The sequence below is a fragment of the Nicotiana tabacum genome, chromosome 6 (genome assembly GCF_000715075.1).
Source record: "Nicotiana tabacum cultivar K326 chromosome 6, ASM71507v2, whole genome shotgun sequence".
Lineage (NCBI taxonomy): Eukaryota > Viridiplantae > Streptophyta > Magnoliopsida > Solanales > Solanaceae > Nicotiana > Nicotiana tabacum.
Window position 1 is genome coordinate 6,258,435 of NC_134085.1, and position 12,696 is coordinate 6,271,130.

At 35.7% G+C, this 12,696-nt stretch overlaps 1 protein-coding gene across 1 annotated transcript; it reads right to left on the bottom strand.

Annotated features, from left to right (window-relative positions):
- Positions 1-8,925: 8,925 nt before the first annotated feature.
- LOC107778761 (GDSL esterase/lipase 5-like) lies at positions 8,926-12,414 on the bottom strand. The gene is made up of 5 exons (XM_016599062.2): positions 12,146-12,414; positions 11,929-12,050; positions 10,952-11,176; positions 9,919-10,183; positions 8,926-9,293 (listed from the first exon to the last, which is right to left on the bottom strand). Exons 1-5 carry the CDS (start codon positions 12,408-12,410, stop codon positions 9,058-9,060), a joined length of 1,113 nt encoding a protein of 370 aa, XP_016454548.2. The 5' UTR covers positions 12,411-12,414; the 3' UTR covers positions 8,926-9,057.
- Between the last annotated feature and the right edge of the window lie 282 nt (positions 12,415-12,696).

Genomic DNA, 12,696 nt, shown 5'->3' on the forward strand with positions numbered 1-12,696 from the left:
GGTATGGGGTTTGGATAGGGGAGGCCGGGGAATTAGAGGAGGAATAGATTGGCCACTAGATTCACCACTATTGGAATTTCCCTTATTTTTACTAATTGTTTTAAGGAATAGGTCATCTTAATTATAATTATACAAAGTAATTAAATAAAATAAACAAAACTATAATATTAAAACTAAAGAGTTGGAACGAGTTCACCGAATTGACGAACAACTTGTTAAAATTAATTATCGTTGAAGACTTGAAGACTTCAATTCACCAACTTCACAAATTTTCACACAAGTTGCAACAACAAAGTAACCAATTTTAGAAGAAAATTAGAGAGAGATTGATGATTTGGTGAAGAAAAATGAAAGAATAAGGGGGTATTTATAGTTGAAAATAGGGAAAAGTGTAATTATAAAAGGTTTGAGGTTAAAATAAAGTTGGGGGGTTGAATGGATATTTTATAAATAGCCAACAACTATTTTGGCAGCAATAACGACTACATTTTAAAGGTGCAACGGTCAGAAATTTAATTGAGAATTGTTTTTTAAAAATTAGTCGTTGGGACCGTTTGGGACCTGTTAGGACCAGTTGAACCGGCCCACTTGGGAGACGGTCCCGGGCCCAAACAGTCTCGGTCCTAACGGGCCCCAATTATGAACCGGCCCACATGGGCTTGTATATCTTCTTTGTGCTAGGGTTAAACGGGCAGGACCGTTTAGGCCCACTACCCATATGGGCTCGCGGGCCTGGGCCAATCCCAGGCCTAACCTGCCCACTTACCACCCTTACGTGAACAGTAGAAGTCTGTTGCTTTGATTTTCCCTAACCTTTCGTCCAAGGCTTAAGGCTTTAATCCTTTTGCTTTTCAACAGCCCTTTATGAGCTTTAGGGTTGTCCCCCCTTTTTGGTTATTTTGTTTTTTTTACTAGATTAATAATTAATGATACCCACTTTTAATAATTAATAAAATTAAAATTATTAATATTTTCCTAATTTTATATCCAATAATTTATGAATAGAGAAGTAATGTAAAAGTCAATCACAAGAGTTTAAATCCGTAATAGAATTATAATTTTTATACACTCAATGCAAGATTTAAAAAAAATTAAATTCTATATTTAGCTTGTCTTGAAACTTTTATAGATTTGAGGAATGTTACATATATAGTGTGACATAAATTAAATCACACATTTGAGTATCTTGCAATAAATGACAATCTTACGAAAAGAATCATAAAAATATTTACATGATGTAGAGTCAAAGAACCGGTGAATCTCAACCCGAATCTTAACCGGCTCCACATCATAAGTCAAATCACCATCCAATTGAACCGTGCTTAAATACAAAATATTTGATGGATTGCCGACATACTTTCGGAGTATTGAAGCATGAAACACTGGATGAACACTCGATAGACTAGGCGGAAAGAAAAGCTTGTAAGCCACCTCTCCAATCCTCTAAAGCACCTCAAATGCCACAATATATAGAGTGCTCAACTTGCCCTTCTTCCTGAGCCTCATAACACCCTTCATGGGTGAAATCTTGAGCAGTACCTTCTCCCCCACTATGTAAGAAACATCGTGAACCTTCCGATTGGCATAAGTCTTCTGCCTAGACTGCACTGTGTGATGCCGATCTTGAATCAGTTTAACTTTATCCAAAGCATCCTGAACCAAGTTAGTACCCAACAGCTTAGCCTTACTCGGCTCAAACCATCCCGCCAGAGATCGACACTATCGCCCATACAAAGCCTTGTACGGGGCCATCTGAATGCTCGATTGGTAGTTGTTGTTATAGGCAAACTCTTCGAGCGGTAGAAACTGATTCCAAGAACCTCCGAAATCTATGACACAAACGTGTAGCATATCCTCCAATATCTGAATAGTGCACTTGGACTGTTCGTCCGTCTAAGGGTGGAATGCTGTACTCAACTCGACCTGGGTGCCTAACTCTCACTAAACCGCTCTTCAAAATTGCAATATAAACTGCGTACCCCGATCTGAAATGATAGACACCAATACACCGTGAAGGCAAACAGTCTTATGGATGTAAATCTCAGCCAACCGCTTTGAAGAATAGGTAGTCCCAACTGGAATGAAATGCACGGACTTGGTCAACCAATCCAAAATTGCCCAAATAGCATTAAACTTCCTCGAAGTCCATGGGAGCCCAACTATAAAATCCGTGGTAAAATGCTCCCATTTCCACTCCAGAATCTCAAGCCTCTAAAGCAATCCGCTCGGTCTCTGATGCTCATACTTCACTTGATGACAGTTTAGGCACCAAGCTACAAACCCCACTATATCCTCCTTCATCCTCATCCACCAATAGTGCTGCCTCAAGTCCTGATAAATCTTCGCAGCACTCGGATGAATGAACTATCACAAACTGTGGGCCTTTTCAAGAATCAACTCACACAACCCATCTACATTGGGTACACAGATCCGACCCTACATCCTAAACACCCTATCATCCCCCAATAGTAACCTCCTTAGAATCACCGTGCTGAAACGTGTACTTAAGGATAAGCAAATAGGGATCATCATATTGATGCTGTCTGATGCGGTCATATAAGGAAGACCGAGAAATCACACAAGCTAGAATCCAACCGGGCTCCAAAACATCTAATCTCACAAATTGATTGTCCCAGTCCTGAACATCAACTGCAAGCGGTCTCTCACCAACATGAATAAATGCAAGACTACCCATACTCATCGCCTTTCTACTCAAGGCATCGGCCATAACATTGGCCTTCCCGAGATGATACAAAATGGTAATATCATTGTCTTTTAGAGACTCCAACCATCTCCGCTGCCTCAAATTTAAATCCTTCTGTTTGATGATCTGTAAATATCTCACAAGACACACTGTAGAGATAATACCTCCAAATCTTCAATGCATGTACGATGACTACCAACTCCAAGTCATGAACATGTAGTTCTTCTCATGAGTCTTCAACTGGCACGAAGCATAAGCAATCACTCTGCCCTCATGCATCAAGACACACCCAATACCAATCCGAGAAGCATCATAATACACTATATAAGAGCCAGAAGCTGAAGGCAAAACTAGAATTGGAGTTGAGGTCAAGGCAGTCTTGAGCTTCTGAAAGCTCTCCTCATACTCATCCGACCACCTGAATGGAGCACCCTTCTGGGTCAATTTGGTTAGAAGTGCTACAATAGACGAGAAACCCTCCACGAAGCGTCGATAATATCCAGCCAAGCAGAGAACGATCCGAAACTCAGTAGCTAAAGATGACCTAGGCCAACTCTGAACCACCTCTATCTTCTTTGGACCACCTTAATCCCCTAACTAGAAAACACGTGCCCCAAGAACGCCATCGAACTAAGCCAAAACTCACACTTGGAGAACTTGGCATAAAACTTCTCCTCCATCGACTATTGTAGTACAATCTTCAAATGCGACACATGTTCCTCCTAGCTACGTGAGTAAACCAGAATATCATCAATGAATACTATGACAAACAAGTCAAGATATGGCTGAATTACACCATTCATCAGATGCATAAATGCTTCTGGGGTGTTGGTCAGCCCGAAAGACATCATAATGAACTCATAGTGACCATAGAGGGTCCTGAATGCCATATTTAGAATATTCGAGTCCCAGATCTTCAACTAGTGATACCCAGACCTCAAATCAATCTTAGAGAACACCTGTGCTCCCTAAAGCTGGTCAAATAGATCATCAATGTACGGAAAAAGGATACTTGTTCTTGATTGTAACTTTGTTCAATTGCCTATTGTCGATGCACATCTGCATAGTACCATCCTTCTTCTTCATAAATAGAATCGATTATCTGTTTACAATTAATTATTACAGACCAATGATTGAATAAAAATTACATAAATAGATAGAAATTAAGCTATAGGGCACCTGAAGTAGGCCCAAAGCAAATCCTAGTGTACCAAAACCTTCACTAGTCTCAAATGCCCAAGATTTCATAACCCAATTCATGTACAGGTGTGTCAGAGTTCTCTAAGGACCTCAAGGATCTCGGGCAGTGCTCATACCCAGACTTTCCTCAAATAAAGACCGATTATGTGCAGTGTGGAAGAGCCAACCCTGATACGCCAAAGTTCAGAGAGACCTTAGGGATCTCTAAGCAGTACACATACCAAAGGGGCAGGACTTAATGAACTAAGAATAAGTGAGAGTGCATAATTTGAAAAGGATTTTGGTAAACAGTGTAGAGAAGGGTCTTAGGAATGAAAAGATTTTCCGAAAACCAGTACTAGTTTGGTAAAACAACAGTTAGAAAAGCATAAAACATTTTTTTTGAAATCAGAACACAAGTCACAGAACAAACAACTTCAGAAATCACTTTGGCAAATAGATTCCACATAAGGAGAGAGGGGTTGGGGACACATAGAATGCACCTCAGTGTATAGTGGAGCATGTAAAAAACAAGGTATATATAATTCTCATGGGTTCTGCAGAACTAATAGGTCAGTTATAAGGTAGGTCATTCAGACATAGAACAAGGATCACAGCAGAAACATGTTAAGTGCACATAAGCAACACAACTAGAGTTGCATTGGAAAGACTAGATAACTTAGCAGGAGTAAGGCAAGACGGGAAAGAACTTAAATAGACAGGCTAGGCAAGTATAAGTGTAGACCTGCTAATTGCACACAAAGTTTAGGCAAGCTAGATAAACAATAGTCAGGAAAATAGGCTAATCATATATGGAATAAGACAGTGTAAGACATGTTAATCAAGATAGTAAATAGGCAAGTAAAATGGAGACATGCTAATCACCTATTTGAACAAGGCAGTATTTAGGCATGTTAGATAAATAGTAGACAAGCAAGTAAGTTGAGACATGCTAATGAGCAAACAAGATGCATGAAATTATCACAAGACAGGATTGGGCATGCTAAATAGTAAACAAATCCTTGTGGGTAAATCAACTAGTCATAGCTTCTAACAGAACAAACTCCAACATGCTAAGTGAGACATTAGTTAGACAGTGATCTAGTCATGCTGGTTACAGATTGAGCAACATGATAGTAAATTAATAAACAGGATTGGAAGTCACAACTAATGAACTGAAAAACAAAGAAACACATAGTTTTGGAATTTGAATTGAATCAGGACATACCAATTAAGGAGAGAATACCGAGTATAGAGCAGGGATGGTGCAAATAGCCAGCCTTGGCTTACAGCCGGCTAGGTTAGTAAGAATTGCAAGTAACAGAAAAGAATAAAGAGCCTTTGAAAGCGTGAGAGTATTGATGAACTAATGTCCGTGTCTGAGAAGTTAAAATAAGAGAGTTTATATATTAGTTCAAGAGTAGAGCAAATAAGGTAAAGTAATCAATAATCAGAAATTCAGGGATTTCAGAATCAATCACAGAAAGATTCATCATAGTCTTCTTCTTTAATTAAGGAAAATTAGCCAATGGTAATGACATGAACTAATTAAGGCAAGAGGTTCAATCAGACTGAGTGAAGAAGTAAGAATTAGAGGCCTTATTAAGGAAAATGAGTTCAAATCAAACTAAAATATCATGTAAAGAATAAGTATATATACAACGTTCAAATAAGGCAAGAACGACTAGTTAAGGTCATAAACATGGAAATAACCAAAAATCATGCACACAAATTTTAACGGAGCTAAACACTCAATAATTCTATAAAGAACGTATCAATTCCCATAAACAAATAAGTTGAGTAAAACTTTTAGGAACATAGAGAAATTAGGCGGAAGGTAATTCGAAACCCTAATTTGAAAACACTTAAAGAAGAAAAACTTAAAGACATGTCAACACACAAAGATTTGAACAAACAAAAATCATAGAAGTTAAAACCTGAAGTATCGTAGTGTTTAAAAATCGGTTAGTAGTAAAGAAGTAAAAGAACCCAAAAGAATAGCCATGGAAGTTTGAAAATGCTTTAGATACCTAGATGTTCGACCAACAAACAATAAGAAAACAAACCCTAATATAACAAAATGTTCAGAAATCGATTAATCAGTAAAGAAATAAGGGAGTTTTTTAGGAAAATCAGCGATGAACTCAGGATCGTTCCAGGTCTACGGAGATCTAAACCGATTCAAGTCCAAGCATTAGGTTTATTGAAGAAAAGAGAAAGGGTAAAGAGAATCTGGCCTTTGAATCAAGGATTTGAACCGTGAGACTTTGATAGAAGTCATTCATGGACCATAGAAGGACTTTTGAAGAGCTTAAAACGAGATCTGGACCAGATCTCTTCGAAGTCCTTCCACGAAATCACACAATCGAGCGACCAAAGGAGATAGGAGACAAGTAGATGCCTCGTACAGTATGGGAAGCCATAGATCGGACAGGGATTAAAAGGATTACGGCTGGTTCTGGGTGGCGGCAGCTAGGGTTGGGTTTAGGTCTCAGAGATAACGGAGAGGAGAGGGTTTCAAGGCGGCTGTTTGGTGAGAATGGCTAGGTTTGTGGGGATTGTTTGGAACTAAAAAAGGAAAGGGGTAATTGTGGCCGTTGATCTCTGTGATCAACGACCAAGATTGAAAAGATTTGGGGCCGGGTTGGATATTATAGGTTTGGGCTGGGTAGATTTGGGCCGGTTTAATTGAATTGGGATTAAAATTAGGCTAGGTAATTAGGCTAAATCCAAAATAAGAGGGCCATTTGTTAAATACCCTATTTAATTGATAAAATAATTTTTAAAATAATTAATAGGCTGTAAAAAATGATTTTCATGTCTGAAAATATTTTAAAATAATTATTTAATATTTTAAAAATATAAAAGGCTATTTTCTTGCAACATAATGTAATAATGCATGCATAGACTATAATTGTAAAGTAATTATCTAAAAAATACAAATGTGGCTATTTGTGCAATAATTGAAACTTAGTACAAATACAAATGATAAAATTAAGCCACAAAATTATTATAAAAAATATTTGTGATGCAATCAATGATTGTTTTACAAATAAAATGCTGGCATAAATTAATAAAAATATTTTAAAAATGCAAAAATTGTGTGAGAAATACTAATTGATGCCAAGACATAGTTCTGAAAATATTTTGGGGAAAAGTTAGGTATTAACAGGTTGTCTAGAAAAGGTAGGGGTAGTAACAGAGGGTCAACCGGGGCATCATTTGGATTAGTTGGGTTAATTTGAGCAACAAGACTAGTGGGTGTATCATTATCTGGTTGCGTTTCATCTAAATATATTTCCTGCTCATCTTCTTCATCAATATTTGGATTACCATAAAGAGAATTCATATATTCATGATCTAAGTTTTCACCACCTCCAATATTATGCACATATTGACTCTCCGTAAATTGTAATAAAGTATTATCACTATCAAGAATAGGAGCAGGTGGAGGGCGGGTATGGGGTTTGGATAGGGGAGGCCGTGAAATTAGAGGAGGAATAGATTGGCCACTAGATTCACCACTCTTGGATTTTTCCTTATTTTTACTAATTTTTTTAAGGAATAGGTCATCTTAATTATAATTATACAAAGTAATTAAATAAAATAAACAAAACTATAATATTAAAACTAAAGAGTTGGAACGAGTTTACCGAATTGACGAACAACTTGTTAAAATTAATTATCGTTGAAGACTTGAAGATTTCAATTCACCAACTTCACAATTTTTCACACAAGTTGCAACAACAAAGTAAGCAATTTTAGAAGAAAATTAGAGAGAGATTGATGATTTGGTGAAGAAAAATGAAAGAATAAGGGGGTATTTATAGTTTAAAATAGGGAAAAAGTGTAATTATAAAAAGTTTGGGGTTAAAATAAAGTTGGGGGGTTAAATGACTATTTTATAAATAGCCAACGACTATTTTGGCAGCAATAACGACTACATTTTAAAGGTGCAACGGTCAGAAATTTAATTGAGAATATTTTTTAAAAACTAGCCATTGGGACCGGTTGAGACCGTTTGGGACCAGTTAGGACCGATTGAACCGGCTCACTTAGGAGCCGGTCCCGGGCCCAAACGGTCTCGGTCCTAATGGGCCCCTATTATGAACCGCCCCACATGGGCTTGTATGTCTTCTTTGTGCCAGGCTTAAACGAGTAGAACTGTTTAGGCCCACTACCCATATGGGCTCGCGGGCCTGGGCCGATCCCAGGCCTAACCTGCCCACTTACCACCCTTACGTGAACATTAGAATTCTGTTGCTTTGATTTTCCCTAACCTTTCGTCCAAGGCTTAAGGTTTTAAGCCTTTTGCTTTTCAACAGCCCTTTATGAGCTTTAGGCTTGTCCCCCCTTTTTGGTTATTTTGTTTTTTTTACTAGATTAATAATTAATGATACTCACTTTTAATAATTAATAATATTAAAATTATTAATATTTCCCTAATTTTATATCTAATTATTTATGAATAGAGAAGTAATGCAAAATTTAATTACAAGAGTTTAAATCCGTAATAGAAGTATAATTTTTATACACTCAATGTAAGATTAAAAAAAAATTAAATTCTATATTTAGCTTGTCTTGAAACTTTTATAGATTTGAGAAGCGTTACATGTATAATGTGACATAAATTAAATCACACATTTGAGTATCTTGCAATAAATGACAATCTTACGAATAGAATCATAAAAATATTTACATGATGCAGAGTCAAAGAACCCGTGAATCTTAATCCTAATTGAATGATTGAATTATAAGGTTACACCATTTACGTGGTACATCTATCAAGTGACCAAAATAATGGACATGACTGATTTATTATTTATTTAATAATAAGTTACGAGCTTAATATAAATTGTACTACTACGCATAATTGAAAAATCTAAACAACCTACACAACTGAACAACCATTAAGAAGGGCTGTCCATAAGGGGAGAACCATAATAATAGCCAAGTGTATAGTAGTTTGATACATGTGATAAAGATAATAATTTCGAAATAAAGTTGGGACTAATGTCTCTGAGAAAATTTATGCTGATATATATGGAAACACAATTCTGCCCTTCTATTTAGTTGGGTATAGACATAAAATCTTGGAGGTAGGAGTAATAAAAATCATCTTATTCAAAATACAAGAAGGTTTATATTAAATTTACCCTAATTCTAATACTAAGTTACATTAGGAAAAAAGATTTAAGATTGTGAGGTGCAATGACATCCGTCGTTCCATTCCATAATAGTTCAGCAAATTGCCTGTTGGCTTCTTCCGTGGGATGACTGGCATCGAAAAACACATGATCTGTCGCATTTGGACATAACTCATACTCTTTTACTTGCCTCTTACCTCCACAACTATTTATTCCTCTAAATTGACCTGTACCACAACATGCTTCTATTGATACTTTAAAACCTGCACAAACAAAATAAATTTTGATTCAAATGAAATACATCGTACTCTCCATCCTAGACAGAGACGAACTCAGGATTTAAAGGTGGCAGGGGCACATGAGCGGACTGCTCAACCATTGCCCTAATCGGACTTTTGATTAAATCTTCCAAGCAAAATATATGACGTTTTCAACATACATACACACACATATATATATAGAGGAAATTTATTCCGAGGTTAATAGGGGTCGATGACTCCTCTAATTTATACATAGGTCCGCCTCAGATCCTAGAAAGAATAATTGATCAAGTTCAGAATAAAGAGTCAAAACTTATTTGAAATCTGTTGGATATGAAAATAAATTGTGATTTAAATGAAATACGTACTCTCCATATCCTAACTCAGGATTTGAAGGTGGCAGGGGCACATGAGCGGACTGCTCAACCAGTATCCCTATCAGACTTTTGATTAAGGCTTCCAATTAAAATATATGACCGCTTTCAACATATATACACTTAAATTCGAAATTTTCTAATCTATACATAAGTCCGCCTCTAATCCTAGAAAGAATAATCAATCGAGTTCAGAGTATGAGGGTCTAACTTATTTGAAATTGTGTTGGATATATATGAAAATAGAAACTTACCATATTTGGAAGGGTTATCAATTCTTTCAGTAAAAAGTTTGAAAAGATCAAATAATGTATAGTTAAATCCAGTCAAATTCTGCTGTAGTTGGTTGAGCTTTTGGGGAAGAGCAGAACTGTGCATTTGCAATAGGCCATTGAGTTCTTGCATGCAGTCACCACTTGTACCATTTGCTTGTTCATTAAATGCCCTTCCACCTGGGGAACAACCTTCTGGAGGCAACGTAAATATTGTGAATTTTCTCCCTCCTTTGTTGTAAATTTCCTGTTACATTATAATGACTCAAATAATGTTAAAATAAAAGGCCAACAACAACAACAATAATATACTCAGTGTGATCACATAAGTAAGGGTTTGGAGAGGGTAGGTAGGGGCGTATGTAGCGTATATGTGAGGGGTTCAACTAAACCCAAAACTTTCGATGCGGAACATAAATTTTGGTGTAAAATCCACTAAAATTGCAACAAATACTCCCTCCGTTTCAATTTATGTGAAGCTGTTTGACTGGGCATTGTGATCCTAAACAAGTCAAAAAAGGGCCCAAGGTATTTGTGTGGTTATAAAAGCTTCTTATTAAGGATAGAATTGTAAGTTTAAGCTAAATTGTTTCCAAATTTAGAAATGAGTCATTCTTTTTGGAACGGACCAAAAAGGAAATAAGTTCACATATATTGGAACGGAGGGAGTAGTAGATTTAAACCCATAGCTTTAAAAATATAATGAGTCAATGCTAAAAATCTTAAAGGCTGATCCCATAGGGTTTAAATCCTGGATTAAGCTTTATGCAACCTTACCCTACTTTGTGTGAGGTAGAGAGGTTGTTTCTGATAGACCCTTAGCTCAAAAAAAGTGTTGTCAAAACATATTTAAAATTACAAGAGTAAAAAAGTTATAATAAAAATATAGAAGTATTGACAGCAAAAATAGTAAAAAAATGTTAAATAAAAGGTTATAAAATAACAATCTTAAACCAAATTGCCTGTTACATTGATGCATGACTCCAAATAATGTTGATAATAATCTCATGATTACCTTTAAAATAGCAGTAAAATTACCCAAAACCATCTCTGAAAATTCTTCCTTAGGAAATGGAAACTTAGGATTGGAAAGGTAAGGGAAAGCATAATCATTACTTCCAGTGCTAAACATGTATACTGCATCAGCCACGAGTTGTTGTGCCTGTTGTTGCCCTAACTTATTCTCCAACAATTGAACCACCTCATTAAAATGTGCCAACTGAGTCGGAAGATCTATAACCTGAAAATTGGAACAAACTTTGTTAATTTGGTATAGAGGCGGAGTCAGGATTTTAAGCTTTTGGGTTCAGGTTTTTAATAGTCTTAAGTTACAGGGTTCTAAATTAATAATTTATACATATTTAATGAACTTTTTAATACAAATACAAGGCTCGAACCAAAACTACTGAGTTTGGCCGAACCCGCTCTCGCCACTCTAGCTCCACCCCTGATTTGGTATTACTTTCGTAAAAATATTTGAGTATTTTTGCAGAGAAGATAGTGTGTTTTTATAGTTCTATTGAAAAACCACGTACATACTGAAAAAGAGATGCCAAAATGAAAAGAATTTATTTTTTATACAAATAGCCAGCCAGATCCACTATCGATTATTTCTCGTTGGTATACATAGATATACATAGTTATATATACATATATTATATAGCAAAAATATATATACATACATCCTCCGCCTTTTTCATAGAGAAGATAGTGGTTTTTATAGTTCTATTGAAAAAGAAATGCCAAAATGAAAAGAAAAAGTAATTTTACATAAATATCCGACTGGATTTACTGCCTACTATTTCTAGCCAGTATACATAGATGTATATGTTTATACACATATTATACATATGTATACTTTCACCGGCAACTTTTTGTTTAAGCAATTGGATGAGAGGCTATTTAAGTTAATTCTTCACGTAAACAAAAAGAAAGATAATCTAATATTGAAACTAATTTTATTTTAAAAAGAAAAATAAGAAGGCCACTTACAATACCACGATTGGTTTCTACTAAACAACCCGAGCCACTGGAAGCAAAGTTCACCCCATGAAGAAATTTATCGGTTCCAATTTCAAAATATGCAGGAATTAATGGCAAATTAGCAAATTCCGCTGCAAATAACAAATCAAAAACCATTATCAAATTAGTTCTTGACAATCATAAATACATGGGAAAAGTATATAGGAATCTTGAGAATTATTAATACCAATAAAATCGGATATGAGGCGACCATCACAAGGTCTACCAGTCGGAGATTTGAAGAACGTTTCGCCATAAGGCGGGAAATTTGCTTGGAATTGAGTCGTAGTGTTAATATAATTATTATTCCCCGAATCTAAAATTGAATCACCAAACACAAATAGGGCAGGAAAAGGTCCAATATTGCCTTCAACAAATTCAATTGGACTGCCCAAAAGAAATGCAAAGACAATCAAACAACATCCAAAAAACAAGTTGTTACTGAAAGCCATTAGTTTTGTGATGAATAATTGATGGAACAATTTGTTAGTTGTCTTCCTTTTTATATAAAAAAATTAACTTCAAGATCTACATTAAACTTCATTTGATCATATACTAATAATGTTAGGCTATAAATGTCCAGATTTTAAATATAATTCTATATATAGTCTTTGACCATTGACTCAATCCTTATTTGCTAAAGTCATCAATATAGATTATTATTCTGGAACTTACATGGAAATACATTTACAAAATTGCTTATATACGAATATCGCAATCTAAGAGCATTTATATGTT